Source organism: Podarcis filfolensis, assembly GCF_964270895.1.
Source record: "Podarcis filfolensis genome assembly, chromosome: 6".
Taxonomy (NCBI): domain Eukaryota; kingdom Metazoa; phylum Chordata; class Lepidosauria; order Squamata; family Lacertidae; genus Podarcis; species Podarcis filfolensis.
The window spans coordinates 55,615,817-55,631,836 of NC_139609.1; the positions used below are offsets into that span (position 1 = coordinate 55,615,817).

The 16,020-nt window shown below is 42.6% G+C and overlaps 1 protein-coding gene across 18 annotated transcripts in view; it reads left to right on the forward strand.

Moving 5' to 3' along the window:
• The first annotated feature begins 7 nt into the window (after positions 1–7).
• The window catches only part of ANKS1A (ankyrin repeat and sterile alpha motif domain containing 1A), a 119,193-nt gene continuing 103,180 nt past the window's right edge, over positions 8–16,020 (forward strand). For 11 of the 18 annotated variants that reach the window (XM_083617941.1, XM_083617952.1, XM_083617942.1 and 8 more), the window contains exon 1: positions 14–304. In XM_083617941.1, the coding sequence (XP_083474067.1) occupies positions 120–304 (185 nt within the window). In that variant the 5' untranslated portion in view covers positions 14–119. Of the gene's footprint in view, positions 305–3,104; positions 3,172–16,020 lie in introns of those variants that run through there. The other 7 variants (XM_083617958.1, XM_083617946.1, XM_083617948.1 and 4 more) reach the window with 5 other exon arrangements.

Genomic DNA, 16,020 nt, shown 5'->3' on the forward strand with positions numbered 1-16,020 from the left:
TCGGCTCCGCCCCGGAAGGACGCGCCGGCTGGGCTGAGGCAGCGGCGGCGGCGGCGGCAGCCGAAGACGGGTAGTAGTATAGAGGCGGGGGGTTTGGCTTCCCGGGCCGGAGCCGGGCCATGGGGAAAGAGCAGGAGCTGCTGGAGGCCGCCCGCACCGGGAACCTCCCCGCCGTGGAGAAGCTGCTTTCGGGCAAGCGCCTCAGCTCGGGCTTCGGCTCCGGCGGCGGCTCCGGGTCCTCGGGGGGCGGCGGCGGAGGTGGCAGCGGCAGCGGCGGGGGGCACCCGCTCTCCAGCCTCCTCAGGTAGGTGCTTCGACCTGGGGGGGGGGGCGGAGTTGCTCGGAGGGGGGGGCCGAGGGAGCCCGTGCCAGGCTGCCTTGCCGTGGGGCGGCTGGGGGTGTGTCTCCTCGTGCGCCTTGAGGTGCGGTTGTCCGCGGGCAGAATCCCCGCCTTTTGGAGGCGCAGCGGCGGCCGCCCATGTGTTTTCCGAGCGCGGCGGCGGCGCCTCCGGGGTTCCCTCGGGCGCAGAGAGGTCCGGAGCCCCGCGCCTCTGCTAGCTCTGGCGGGCGCGCGGAGGAAAGAGGGGCTCTGGGCGGCGAGGTGCAAAGGTGGCAGGGGCGTGTTTCTGGGGCTTCCGGGTTCCCTGGAGAAAGTGGCTTTTCAGCTGCGGTTCCCTCTAGAAAGAGGCAGTGAGGCTTTTTGGCTGGGGAAGCGTCTATTGTAAACTTTTGTTTTGAGAAGCACTGGCGTCAACACCGGAGATTGTGGCGTGAGGCTGATTTGTACTTTACACAGGTCCTGGGTGAGGGTGGGATCCAAAAAACTCAACCTCTGTTCATTAATCTCTAACTTTTCAGCCAAATCGTGCTTCCCTTTTCTGCGTTTTTAGTGTGAAGTTGCTCTTTTTTACCTGCCTCAGGCATGACTTATAATTCTAAGGCTTGGAGTCATGATCTTCAGCTGGTGAGTGCCTGGACCTAAAATGGGTTCCACCACTGGCATTGGCACCTTTTCCATTTCCCTCTGTGTGTGCACTTGAAGGTTTCTTTTAGAGGAGGGAGTATAGGACAGAAAGAAAATGAGGGAAATGGGAGTCTGCATGCAAAGGACCTGACAGATGTAAGCAATGTAAAATCAAGTAGATGTTGTGTACAGGTTAACAGTAGCTCTTAGGGCTGATGGGTACTGCACTATAATTGTGTACTTTTTCTAGTTCTGAAGTATCCAAACCTTTATGGTGTTCCTGGGATGCATCCCTCTTCTTCCCTAACTTCTCACAGCTGTATGGCTGCTTTTTTAATTTGTCAGGTTTTCTTTTGTGTGTGTCTCTTCCTCAAAATGCTCGAGTGACTTGTAATATCTCCCTCACTGTGATTGGGACAGGAGTGGGTTAGCTTCATATATCTAAGAAGGCCATTTCTTGGCCTTTGTAGATAACAATTCAGCTATTCTCATCTTATCTTCCTGACTCTCTCAGGTCTAATAATTGTTCCAAAGAATGGGTAGTTTGCCTGCCTGGTGGTCAGTGAGGTGACTGTGAAAAATAAGGTAAAACACTGGATCTCTAAAGTATAAATTTCATACTGGAATAGTAAATCAGTACCTTTATTAGGACCAGTTTTAAAATCACAGAACTAATATACTGTCTAAGCTTTCAAGTCCACCAGAACTCTGTCTAAGACTGGAATGCAAGTAAACACTTGTTATTTGAGAGCAAAATCACACGTGAGAGACAAAATAGAGGTTGCTGGTTGTCATTGGAAGCCCCAGTCTGCAGTTTGCTACAACCATAGAGACTTTTTGCAGATCAAGTTAGTGGCCATTCTCTCCTTGAAAGTATAGAAGCCAGCATTTGCCTGAATCTGTTTGGTTGCAGGTTTACTAGAAAAGTTCAATAAAGAGAGAGTAACATGAATACAGTGGAATCTCTGTTTTTGAGCGTTTCAGAAGCTGAACGATTCAGAACCTGAACGTCAAAAACCCGGAAGTAATTGCTTACGTTTTCGAACGTTTTGGAAGTCAGACATTCTTTTGGAATGGATTACGTTCAAAAACCGAGGTTCCACTGTAGCTTTATTAAGACCAGCTGGAATGACAAATCATGCAAGCTTCTGAGTTGATCATAAGTCTTCAGACTGGTTGTTAAACAAAAAATGGGGGTGTAGAGAAAAGGAAAAATGTTGAACATGATGAAACCGAAGTTTGTATCAGTCTCAAAACAGAATGGAAGAGGCATTTCACATGCTTAAGTCTACCAGCTGCTGGGAAATACTCTCAGTTGGCTATTTGTCTAAAATTAATCTCCTGCTTTGCTAATGTGTTTTTCTTTACTTCAGCTCCTTACTTTATAAAAATTCTGAGTCACATGTATTGAAAGGGAGAGACCATTCTTGGTCTCAGCATGTCTTGTTGCAACCTGAGGTCTTTTTACAGATACAATCTAATATAATTAAGAATGCAGAATGACTCTGTTCTCTTAAGATTGTTACAAAGTGAGGATAGGGGTTTCTGTCATGTCTAGCAACATTTTTTCCTTCTCCTTACTTACTCCACCCTGAAAATCTCTCCCCAACTCAAAATTATACATTACTTTGTATTTAATAAAGGTAGTGTCTAGCTATCATCATATAGAATTTACAAAAAACCCCTCAAGTGTTTTCTGTGTTTTGCCTAAAATGTAAGCATATCTACTTTTGTTTGTGTTGCACTATAGTCATTTATGTGTATTCAAATTAATTCCTTTTCAGATCTAGATTATAATGTATTACAGTTTCTCTTTGTCTTTGGTAGCTGAATTACAAACAGTGTCATCTGTAAAAATAACAGCAGGATTAATAATACTAATTTAATCCCTTATTCAAACTTAACACTTTCCTACAGAGATTGTTTTTGCTGTACTTCAGGGATAGTTCCTTCATATGCCAGGTGAAATATAATTTGTGTGTGTTGCCATTTACACAAATATACAAATCACACTATTGTGTGTGATTGATCTTTATTGAAGTGGATTTCTAAGCACTTATTTATAAAATGATTTGATTCCTGAAATGACAACTGTCTGAAGACCTTAATAGATGCTTCTCCACCTATGACTTTCCTAGGTTTCCAATATCCCTAGGCAGGTTTCAGATCATCTTATGGTTCAAGCTCCAGTCCTAGAAACATTTAATGTGAGTAAACAATTGGACTCATTAGGATAACTTGTATGCATTTGAAGTTAAATGCATGTTTCCTGGAGTTGGTTAGAGCCTGTGACTTGGCATGTGGGCACATCCTGTTTGGAAGCATGGTTTGAATATTTGAAAGGTCAGAATTGTTTGAAGTTGTTGGGCTGAAAATGTATCTTTTTCAGATGGAATCAGTGTAAGTTTGTATTGTGTTTGAGAGTCTGGCATGGACACTATAGATAGTGAATTAACTTGCTGAACTTCCTAATGTGAGCTTGGATGATTCTAAACAAAATAGTTCTGCTCCGTGTGACTACACAAACAGTAGGACTATTATAAACATACACGTTGTTAAACACAAAATTGCTACAGTGGTACCTCAGGTTACAAACACCTCGGGTTACAAACACTTCCGGTTACAGACTCTGCTAACCCAGAACAGAAATCGTGCGGTGGTGGCGGCGGCAGGAGGTCCCATTAGCTAAAGTAGTACCTCAGGTTAAGAATGGTTTCAGGTTAAGAACAGACCTCCGAAACGAATTAAGTTCGTAACCAGAGGTACCACTATATACGGAAAATATTAAGCAGTATCCAAAACTGGTACTGATTACTGAAAGTCAACTGCACCTATTGTTGGAGGAAAGGAAGAGTTTTCAAGTTGCCAGTGTGACCAGTGCTTTTAAAAGCTTTAAAGGGTTTTTTAAAAGAGAAATTTTGTGAGTTTCTTGTTCAATTTTTCATGTTTATAAAGATGTCATCATTTTCTAGTTATGCAGAAGAAATACAAACCTTGTTCCACTATATAGAATGAGCACTTCAGACCTCATGGCTTTAGAGGTAAATGCATGCATGACTGCTGTGTAATTCTGCTTCGTTGTTATGCCCTGTAGCATGTGGTAGCAATGTTGGTCCCATTGCAGAGCCCCATTATGGTAGTAATTGGGTTCATATTTAATAGTTCACTGACATCTCAAGATTCTGTTCCCCTTACCCTACCCCTATTTCTTTAGGAAGTGTATGAACTGCAGTGGCAGTGTTTTTGAAGCATGTTACTCTGATATAGAATGTTACTGATGAAATAAGGAACTGCAATGAAATGAGATATGAAGTGTATTTGATTGGAGAGGAGACAAAGTGGTTTAATAATAGGTAATTGAAAACTGAGGGATGGGAGTTTCAGTTACTTGGGAGCAGTGAGATGCCTTAAATACCTTCATAACATTATTGCAGGCTTCCTACGTATGCAGTTCAAAACTGGATATTTTAAAGTATAAACAAGGGGGCACAAAGGGGACTCTCGTAGGTTAAACTGAAACTTGGCAGAGTGCAGTATGTGTTAAAGAAATATAGTGACTAAAGAATGCAAATGGGATTCAAAAGATCAGCATTCTGTCCAATAAAAATATTTCAGCTTCCTTATTAGTATGGATTTGTGTAATCACAACAGCTTTCTTAGTTACTCACAAATTGTCTAGGAAATTTATATTGCTGGAAATGTTGTAGTATGCTGTCAAGGTGTGTGCCAAACTGGGTCTTTGACTTAGGTGAAATAAAGCCTAGTTTTGCCCCTGTAGTATCTCACAGGTTATCAGAGCCCTGTCACCAGCCAGCACATTTGATGCTAAAAAAAAATTAGTCACTGGTCAGGACTTGGTCTCTCACTCTGCTGAAGAAGAGATACCTGTATCCAATATTTTAGAAATATTTCAGAGGAAGTGTTTTAAGAGAGAATCTGAAATATGAGAATCATGGGAGCTCATTCTTGGCATCAGTATGCTGATGACACGCAGCTGTATTTCTTTTTCATCCAAGTTGGGTGAAGCGGTGGAAGTTCTGAACTGGTGCCCAGACAGGATAACGGGCTGGATAAGGGCCAATTAACTGAAATTCAGCCCCATTAAGGTGGATGCTTGTGGCTTGATGATTTAACCTATTCTGGATGGCATGGTACTGACCGGTGCCTGCCCCAAGATTTCTTACAGCTTTGGGGGATATTCCCATGTCCAGCTTTGTCACTAGAAGCCCAGGTGTGCCTCCAGAATGGACTAATGTGTTGTATGTGGGACTGCTTTTGAATACTGTCTGGAAGTGGAATTAGTGAAATATATAACTGATTGTTGGGAACACCACTCGCCAGTATTTGAAAAACTGTGCAGCTTGTATTTTGTTTCCAAACACAATTCAAAGTTCATCTGCTTACCTTTACAGGCCTTACATGGCTTGGGATTCAGCATCCTGAAGGAATGCCTACTTCCATACCATTTTGATTGGCCTGTGTTGAGTTTTTCCCCCCAAGGGGTTGGACTAGATTAGGAAAGGGCAATCTATTGATAGACCATCCAAAACCAGTTTGAAATCTAGATCATGGTAATGATTTCAGAATTTTGGCCCCGGCAATATATTTTGATTGCCAGCACCGTGCATCGCCAGCATTTCACACATGGCCTCCAGTCCTCAGCTCTCTTCAGAGAGCCCTGATTTTGAAAACCAGATATCAGGCCTAGACTAGATGACCCTCAAGGTCTCTTCCAACTCTACAATTCTGTGATTCTTGATACATTTGCTAGCATCGAAAGAGCTGCTTAAGATCATACAAACAGCGGCAGAGGAAGCTGCTCAGGTGCCTGGGACGGTGCGTCCTGGTGCGTGGCGAGGGTGGGGTGAGCCGCCCATAGAGGTGGGGCACACCGCAGGGCCTCTGAAGTCTGCCTGCCTCTTCCCACTCAGCCGCCCTACAGCTGGGGAGGCAGCGGGTGGACGGTTTGGGCAGTGTCGAGCCTGCGCACGCCCAAGCCACCATGTCTCTCTCAGGAGGCCCCGCCCAGCATTTTTTCACCCCCCTCAGTGGTGACACCTGGGGTGGCCCACGCCCATCGCAACCCCCTTCCTCCGCCCCTGCATACAAAGAGCCTATACTAGCTTGGTGGACATCTTGAACTTTATAGCTCTATGACATATTGAAAGTTGCCTATTTACAAAGGGGTGAGTGGGGAGTGTGAATTCTTCTAAGGCTCATGTAACTAACTTAATTTGTACCTCTGCTTTCTGATCTAAAGAACCATGAAACTAACACATTGCTCACAGTAGGCAGAGGCAAGTAGTGAGTTCTGGGACCAGTAGTAGTGGATAGGGTGGGGCGATGTATCTCAGCTGCTTCTTCCTCCTCACCTTATTTCATCCTTAAGGTGGAAGGACGTGGGGAGGTAGAAGCAGTCGAGATATATTTCAGACATCATGATACATCAGTATATCACAATATTTAGCTGGTGACATATCACAATGTTGAAAAACAGGTATCATAGTGGATTTATTTTCCTCCTCCTTGCCTGGTCAAGAAGACCAGGTCCAGACTGTGGCCTGTCACATTCATTGGTCTGATGGCATGTTGGGACAGCTCCAAAGTTATCATGGCCATGAAGTCCTGAGCTACCCCAGTATTATGGGCTCAGCCTTAATGTTGAAGTTCCCCCAAATCAACAACGTTTGGATCTTCAACACCATGTCTGATATCACTTCTGTCAGCTCAGGCAGAAAGACTGCTGGGCAGTGAGGTGGACTGTAAACCAGCAGCTTCCCCCATCTTTCCTAATTGCCCAACATAAGGCACAAACACTCTCAATCTGCACTCAAGCAGACAGGAAGCTGGAGAAAAAGATCTGTATAGCAACCTTTCCTGAGCTCCAGGTCTGCCCAGTGCTGAATCAAGTACCCAACTGGGCAAAGCTGAGTAAGACAAATCCCACCCTGCTCATGCACCCAGGTCTTGGTGGTAGTGGTAGCAGCAGCAGCAGTAGTAGCAGCAGCAGCAGTAGTACCAGCAGTAAATAATAATAATAATAAATATTTCTTATACCCCACTCATCTGACTGGGTTATCCAAGCTACTCTGGGCAGCTTCCAACAAAATATAAAGGGATGAAACAAACACTTAAACACTTCCCCAAACAGGGCTGCCTTCAGACGTCTATGTGAGGTCATATAATTGTTTAACTATAACAATGTTAGCCATGTCATCCTTCTCATCCACAATCAAATAATGGATGAGAGAGATTTTATTTAATGGCAGCATCTGCAGACCTGAGCACTGATAGAACAACCACAAGCCCTCTGGCTAGCTAGAGGGACCAGCACACAGCAGTAACTGTGTGTCATGTCTTGCTTCTCTGACATGCTCCTTCTCTCACACCATACCTCTTCTTACCCAAGGCCACTGTGCTTGGGCACTCCCAAGTTCTGTCTTAGATGTAGATCAGTCTTCAGTAAACAAGGAGATCAGCTGCACTACATGTGTAACCAGATCGCAATAGGCTTTACTAAAACGCACTGAATAAAAATGCTATTTCCCATCTGTACTGTTCTACCCTATGTAAAAATTTCTGAAACATTTCAGAAGACTAGCGTCCTAGCCTTTCCCAGCCCTGCCCCTAATGTGCTAATTTTGTATGTGGAGTAAGTTTTAAATAAAAATAAAAATCCTGGGACTTAAAAATAATGCAATTCTCAATCTCTTTCATGTAATTTTGCCAATATGTAGTTCAGCCTCAAAAATATGCTTTAGAAGATGCTGACCAATATGGTAACATTTTTGCTGAATTGAACTGGAGTTATTTTAAGATAATGCAAAATCATTTCCTACTTACAGTATTACAATTTTGCAACTGTGAACACATAAACATACTTTTCAGTGAGAAAGCAGAAGTGACATGTTCTCCCTACACCAAGCCTAGAGGCATTAATTTGTTAGAGTAGGAACATGAATATAGTTTGGGGGGCGGGGAGTCAAACTTTTATATAGGAATGCTAAGTTCCTGAGACCTGTTTGCTCTATTTTTGGAATGCAAATGATGCAAGCACTCAAAAACAACTGCTCGCCAAATTTCTATCTACCTTTGTAGCCCCCTGTTTAAATTGTGCTCCATCATGATTTTAATCCCATTGCAATTAAGGACATGTTTTGTAAGATCACAAGCTTTGAAAGCATTTTGTAAGTGCTGCTGTGCTACATAAATTTGCAATGCTATGCTTTGGAGAAGAGGAGCTTCAGAGCCTTTGGGACTTTATTCATTAAGTTTTCCCAAACCAACATTTCACAGGTCCTATGATAGGAAGCTGCAGCCCATTTCAGACCTCTACAGAGCTTCCATTCCTTTAGTTATACGAGAATCTGTTGGGTGGGTCTCGGAACTAGTGGGCTGGCCACACTACCATAGCAGAATTGATCAGATCTCACTTCAGCTGCTGAGTACAATAGCCAGAGCATTGCTAAAACCAATGAGAAGGGCATGGAGAGAACACAGCCCTCCTTCCTACAGCCCACATATGACCTAGGATTAATAGCAACAAGTGGGACCTGCAACACTGTTCAGTGTAGTCAGACATGTCCCCCACTGCAATACCATCCATTCCATCTCTTCAGTCAATCAGCATTATGTGGTTACTGAGTATGCTCATTCCTCAATTGGCTGTTTTGGAGGACAGTTCTCCATTTTGGAACTTGACCTACCTGTGCTCAATCCTAGCTGTGTTAATGTGGTTAATTTCTTAATTGATTTTTATGACTCCTCTCGCTTCCATCTCTGGGGACATTTAGACATTGCTTCTCTATGCCAACTAGAAAATGACCTATCGACAGAGTGATATGACTTTCTGAATCTTTTTAATATTCCTGTGTTGTGCTTCTCTTCCTTTGTCCTCCTTACTTTGCTGCTCTATTCCATTTCCATTACAACCCGCTTTGCAGCCCACCTCCCCTTAGTCTGAAAGCATTCTGTAGCCATCAAGTCTTTATTGGATTATTATTTTTTTGAGGGGTATCTTTTTAATGATTTCCCCCTCTCTAAATATTTTTGTACCCTGAAACCTGAGGTTTGTTCTGAGTCTGCCAGTGCCTCCCTCTTGTGCATGGGTGGGTTTTGATTATAACTTTTCAAGCACATAAATGCATTAATCTGAAATAGAGGAGATGGTGATGCCTCAATCTGGAGGCTGAATTTAACTATCATAGATAACACCCATTGACAGTCTTCTCTATTTGTCTCATCACCTTTATGACCATCAACAAATCTTGTGGCAGTGAACTTTCTAAGCTAATTATAGTTTGTATGAAGTACTACTATATTTTTTCTATCCTGAATTGATTGCCAGTCAGCTTCATTAGGTGACCCTGAGTTTTACTACCAAGAGAGAAAAACTTCTGTATCCCCTTTCTCCACACTGTGAATAAGCCTCTTACCATTTCTCTGCTAAATAAGCCAAAACATTCTAATCTTTCCTCATGCAGAAATGTGCCCCACCATCTTGATAAGACCTCCTAGGATGGTATTACATAATACATAGCTTGACGGTAGTAAAGAGACTATTAAGCTTGGTTCCAAAGGTCATGTTTTCAAAGGCTGCATGTACTGATATCTACATTGTTTCTTCGGTAAGATTCTATTCTGTACTCTTCAAGTACAACAGGCTCTCTATTTCCAAGGTGAGTGCAGATCCTTAACAAACCAAAATGGCACCATACATGCCCGAGGTATTGGCAGATGTGGAGGAACCTTGTGGAACCTCAAGGTTTGCTGGGGGGGATCACAGAACAACCAAATCAGGGTTGGGCATGCTCAGTAGATACAAAACATTGGCTTGGGTGGTGTGTATGATTGAAAATTGAATAGAAAAGGGAGTAGATTGGAATATCCTGGGGTTTGATGACTGGAGCGCTGAACAGGAGCACTCAGCACTGCAACATTTTGTTACAAATTCCCCCTAGACATCTTATAACAGAAATCTGGTTGGGCTTTCACTTTAACCCAGGCATGGGCTTTAACCTGTTCTTGGTGCTACTGTGGTTGAAGAAACCTATCACCCAGTTGATCTGTCTAGCATTCCACACCCTATGTAGCAAACAATACTTAACCAGGGCAGGCCTCACTTAGTTGTAAGAAATGCCATGGGTATTAGGTGTGCACTGATTTTTTTTCTTTGTGCACTGTTTTCTCTGCTCCCCCTCCTCCCCTGCTCTGATGATCATGTCTGTGGCTCTCAAACTGTGAAAGTTTCAGTGTGGGGAAAACTGGAAAGCTCCAAAGAACTTTAGGCAGTATAAAAATGAGTAGGCTCTTTTTTTGTAATTGTAAGTGTTTAAAAGTGACTGCTACTCTTAAAAGTGTAAAAATAACTATAATTCTTCTACCAGCCTAGACTAGAGCTATTCAGATGTGGTGCAGGCTCTTTGCCAGCATTTGTTCCCCATACTCAGCTGGCTTTTAATCAGTAAATCTAAATATTTTCTGATAAAAATCATTCCCCCTTCACATGTGGATTCCCTCCTCCCTTTTCATGGTTTGCTCAGGTGGTAATTCGTCATTGTGTTATCAGGCAGCCTATGATTATCTCAAACCAGTAATTGTGTGATTGTACTTGGAAGTACTTTTTCGCATAGCACAGAATGAAATTTTTCACACAACACACAATGAAAAGGTAGAATTAGTTGCTTACAGGATGTAGTGATAGCCACCAAACTGGACAGCTTTAAAAGGGGTTACTAATTGAAGGATAATGTTGTTATAATTGGAGGTTAGGTGGCCATCTGCCATGGATGCTTTAGCTGAGATTCCTGCATTGCAAGGGTTTGTACTAGATGACCCTCAGGGTCCCTTCCAATTCTACAATTCTTTGATTCTATTAGAAGGCTATCGTTGACTACTAGTCATGATGGTGGTGTTGAATATCCAGTATCAGAGGTGGTACACAAGTGGGGAGAGTGCCATTGCACTCAAGTCCTGCATGTGGGCTTCCCATAGGCATCTGGTTGGCCACTAGGAGGCTGGACTAGATGGAATTTTGGCCTGATTCTCAAGAGCTCTTCAAATATTCTTATGCCTGCAAAAGGCAGTCATGATGTCCAAACCATGACTTAACTGATGTACCAGAACTATGTCTGTATTATGATGCATCATATTTTGGCAACCCTGATTTTGGTGACATGTCTACAATCGCTGTGGCTTACAGTAACTCTGCTTTCAGGAAGTAGAGTTAAAATTGTTACCAGTAGGAATTGTTAAGGCTATTTGAACGAATCAGTATCTTTAAGAAATCATTGCATTTGCATATGATTATGTAATTGGCAATTATGACTGTCAGTTACTTTTTGTGGGCATTTAATTGACTGAATAATCATTTATACACACACTTATAAACCTGGAAGTGAGCAGAGGCTTCATTAAACTACTGAGGCAGTGTCACCAATTTGAGATGAAGAACATTTTGCTTCTCCTCTGCCATCCATGAGTATTCACTTGTGTGGGCTAAAAATTAAGGGTCAGTTTAACTTAAGGTTACCAGATTTTTTCAAAGAATCCGGGGACACTTTTTTTTTTTTTGAAAAGAGAAAAAAAATTTTTTTTTTTAAATTAAGAAGTAATATCTTCTCTTCTGTGGTCTCCTCTGTCACACGGCCTTCCTCTGGGCCCCGGCCTGCTCTCTTGGAGTGCTAGCTGCCGTGGAGTAGGCTCAGTTTGGGCCTGGGCTCAGCCATGTGTCCTTGCCCTCCCGGTGCTCTCTTACCACTCTTCTTCAGTGGCGGCAGCGGCGCGGCAAGTTTGGGACTCCCCTTTTTTCTCCTTCCTCTTTCTCTCTCTTCCTTCTTCTTCTCCTCCCCTCCTTCTCCCTGCATCGGCTCCGGGGTTTTCCTGGCCCTGGAGCGCCGCTGGGCAGCCAGGTGCTCTTGCTCCTGGCTCAATTTGGGTCGCGTGTGTGTGTCAGCGGTTCCCCCAGTCAACGCGCCGGGTGTCCCCGGTTCCCTCTAGTCAGCGGCAGTCTCAGCAGCCCAGAACCAGCCTGGTAGCACAGTTGGCTCTGACTGGCTTCAGGAGCTGCTTGCTGCCCACCATTTTGCCTCGCTGGAAGTCCCCATATGATGTGTCTTGTGCCATTGAACCAATCATGCAACATTCATTCCCTACTAATCTACAATACTTAAAATATAAATCCGGGGACATTAAATGAAATCTGGAGACATTCCAGGGATGGATTTTGTCTTGGGACAAATTTGTAAATCCGAGAATTGTCCCCAGGAAACGGGGACGTCTGGTAACCATAATTTAAGCAAGCCCCAAATGTGACGAGATGCCATGCCAGCAATCTCTACCAGCTTAGTAGGGAGCATGATGCAAGCTGAGTAATACACACCAGGTTGTCCCCCTCATCCACGATCAATCCAGTATTGGATGATTGGTGATAAACAAAACAGCACCAACAGGTTGGTGAAGGGAAACCTGCTCTTTACTCTAAAAATGTTGTTCTGTCCTTGGAGGCAACAGTATCTGCATCGAGTATATTGTGGATGTTAAGAATGAAGATGCTTATGAATCCTGGAATTGTATTCTAAAGGAAATGATGTGTTAACAGAAAACAGAGTCAAACTGGAGGGCTCAGTTGCTGCTCTTAAGGTCTTTACCAGTATGTAAAATATATCCTCTTCCCTCCCCTGCCATGGTGAAACAACCTTGATTGGCTTGTTTCTATAGCAACCGAGGCTTGAGAGGCTGGTAAAACAACTTCCTGAAAGGAGTACAATGCAGCTCCACATATTAGGTTCATAACAAGGCACTGGAAAATATGCAACTGACAGGAGGGTGCTCGACCTCACACGCTTCAACTATTGCCTTAAACTCCAATCCCCATGCCCGCCCAACAGATCCCCCCCCCCCGCATTAGCTCTGTGTAGTAAATATTTGGGATGTATTAAAAATGGATTCAATTCTTGCTCATTCAGAGTAATAGCAAGGAGCATTGTCTTGACTCTGATTTGTTGTGGTGATTTGATGCCAAGCTCCTTGTGATGCCTGATTGGCTCTGATCAGTTTAAAGAAAATGATTGAAGCTGCTAATTGGAGGGAAAAAATGCAAGCAGTTCGTGAAAAGAATATGTGGGAGTGATTATGACGGTTTTCGCCTCAAATTTCTGTGACCAAAAATTCGACCAGGTTAGCTATTAAATATAAATTCAAACCAGAGTATGCTGTTTAATGGATTCCCAACTTCAAGGTAAAGGTAAAGGGACCCCTGACTGTTAGGTCCAGCCGTGAACGACTCTGGGGTTGCGGCGCTCATCTTGCTTTATTGGCTGAGGGCGCTGGCATAGTGGAAACCTTTCATCTCCTGCATTTTTAAACTAGCATTCTTCTAGTTGATGTTAAATAAGAATGGCTTCCTGTGTTCAGAGGTTAGATTGGTCTAGTTATATCACTTTGTAAGTGCTTTGGAAGGAAATTGCCTGTTTTTTTGTAGATAACACATTCAGCAATTTAAATTTAGATGAATGTGACAGACGGCAATTGTTTGTGTAGCTTAAGTAGAGACAACTTTAAATATTTGCTTATTCATGCACACTTTTGTGTTAATGCTGTTTGATTGTAGCATACATAGCCACCTCTGTGATATGCACGGTAATCTGAGTCATTGCTTGCTCAGTTCTTAAGATGTCTATTAAGTTTTTAGCATTACGCCTTTCAAAAGTTTTTAGATCAGTCAATGATGCAACAGAAAACTCCGCTTAAGTCTACCTACAGTTTCAGTTGATAGTTGTTATTTGTACTAAACTGAAATAAAGAGGTATACTTCCACAAACAGTTTCATGAATCCCCCTTTTGGGCATTTTAAACAGGGTATCATTAAAAAGGGGGTGGGTGTTAAACAGTTCTCCCATTGTTCAGGTGTGAATGGGAAAGAAATGCATGCCTATTGCAAAGGCAATCAAACCAACATTCCCTATTTTGCCATGCTGCCACAAATTACTGTATTTTTTGCTCTATAAGACTCACTTTTTCCCTCCTAAAAAGTAAGGGGAAATGTGTGTGCGTCTTATGGAGCGAATGCAGGCTGCGCAGCTATCCCAGAAGCCAGAACAGCAAGAGGGATTGCTGCTTTCACTGCGCAGCGATCCCTCTTGCTGTTCTGGCTTCTGAGATCCAGAATATTTTTTTTCTTGTTTTCCTCCTCCAAAAACTAGGTGCGTCTTGTGGTCTGGTGCGTCTTATAGAGCGAAAAATATGGTAATTGCCCCCCCCCCTACATACACACACAGTGCTTTTTGCATCTGTCACCAGATAGACAGATTGCATTTACTGGCATCATGTCCACTATGCTATATTATTTATCATTATTAATTTAATTTCTTAAGCACTTACTACCAATAATCATGAGGTGGCAGTATGAAATGCAATGGTATAAAATTTACAAAATTAAAATGACACAACTAGCAATTATTCCAGTGGTTCTCAAACTTTTTTCTCTCAGCCACATTTTCAGATTTTTTTTTCTTGCCCCACACCAAATTTTGCATTGATGAGAAATACACTGGAAACAAAAATAAACAACTCCTAGCAGTGCTTATTTTGTATCATAGAACACAGCTACAGTACTTCATAATATGATCATGGGATAGCCAGAAAGTATGAAACAACACAGCTACATAAGACATTAATCATTCCCAAAAATATAATGATAAATGAGCCTGTTACAGATGTAACTTTATACAGTATATACAAACTCAGTGAGAAGTGTGAGCTTGCTATCTTGCACACACTCGTCATTGCTGACCCAGAAGTGGCTCTGGAATGGGACAAAGGCAGGCTGGGCTTATATGTGCTTTGCAGTAGCACATAGGGGTCAGGAACAGAACCCCTGTGCAAAATGGTCACTATTTGTACTATACTCAGTGCTTTATTCTGGTATTCAACGGTACACCAGTACCAGCACCTCCCCCCCGCAGTACCTTGTGATAAGGTAAATGGGGGGTGGGATGAGCAAGCAAGAAACCATGGCTAAAAGCGGAAAGGATTTGAATAAATGATGCAAAAAATCTGATATACTTATTGGGGGTTCCCTAACCAACAGTACTGCATCAAAAGTGCCAGTGCCCCCTGTATCACAGTGAGTAAATTAATGTTTTAAGAAATTTAAGGCATGTCCTCCCACAACCTACCCCATGTGCTAGCTTTTTAATTTTATTTTTCATTGGGGATAGGATAGGAACCAACATTTCATGAATCTGGGGGAAAAGTAAAACTTAACTGTGGCAAAGTTTATTGGAAGTTGTTGTCTAACTTTAAGACTGCAATGTGTCAGTGCTTAGGTACAGGGTGGAACTTGGCTGTAGACCCTAAATTTCAGAAAATGCAATAAAAATTAATACAGCCCAAGGTGGTAACTTTATTCACCCTTGCATGAATTGCCTCAATGCAAACATGATAATCCCCAAGTCTTGTTGCATTTAAGGAGTAATCTCACTCATCTTTTGGCCTATTTTTGATTGTCCCCTATAGTGTGCTAATACCTTTTTCATTCTGTTAATGGTTTACCGTATTTTTTGCTCTATAAGACTCACTTTTCCCTCCTAAAAAGTAAGGAGAAATGTGTGTGCGTCTTATGGAGTGAATGCAGGCTGCGCAGCTATCCCAGAAGCCAGAACAGCAAGAGGGATCACTGCTTTCACTGCGCAGCAATCCCTCTTGTTGTTCTGGCTTCTGAGATTCAGAATATATTTTTTCTTGTTTTCCTCCTCCAAAAACTAGGTGCGTCTTATGGTCTGGTGCGTCTTATAGAGTCTACACACACACACACACACACACACACACACACACTGAACAAGACTAGTTTTAAAATAAGACTAGGGCTTGGCAAGTTCAATTTAAAAAGGTATTGTTTCATATTCTAATTCAGCGTGTCCAAAATGAACACCACATACAGTACCTGTTTAAACTTTGTGTTTGATTTTTTAAAAAAACCCTCATTATGTTGTAGAAGCTACATGATCAAACTACTTATGTGTATCATGGTGGCATATTTTTGAGCAAGCAGCTTG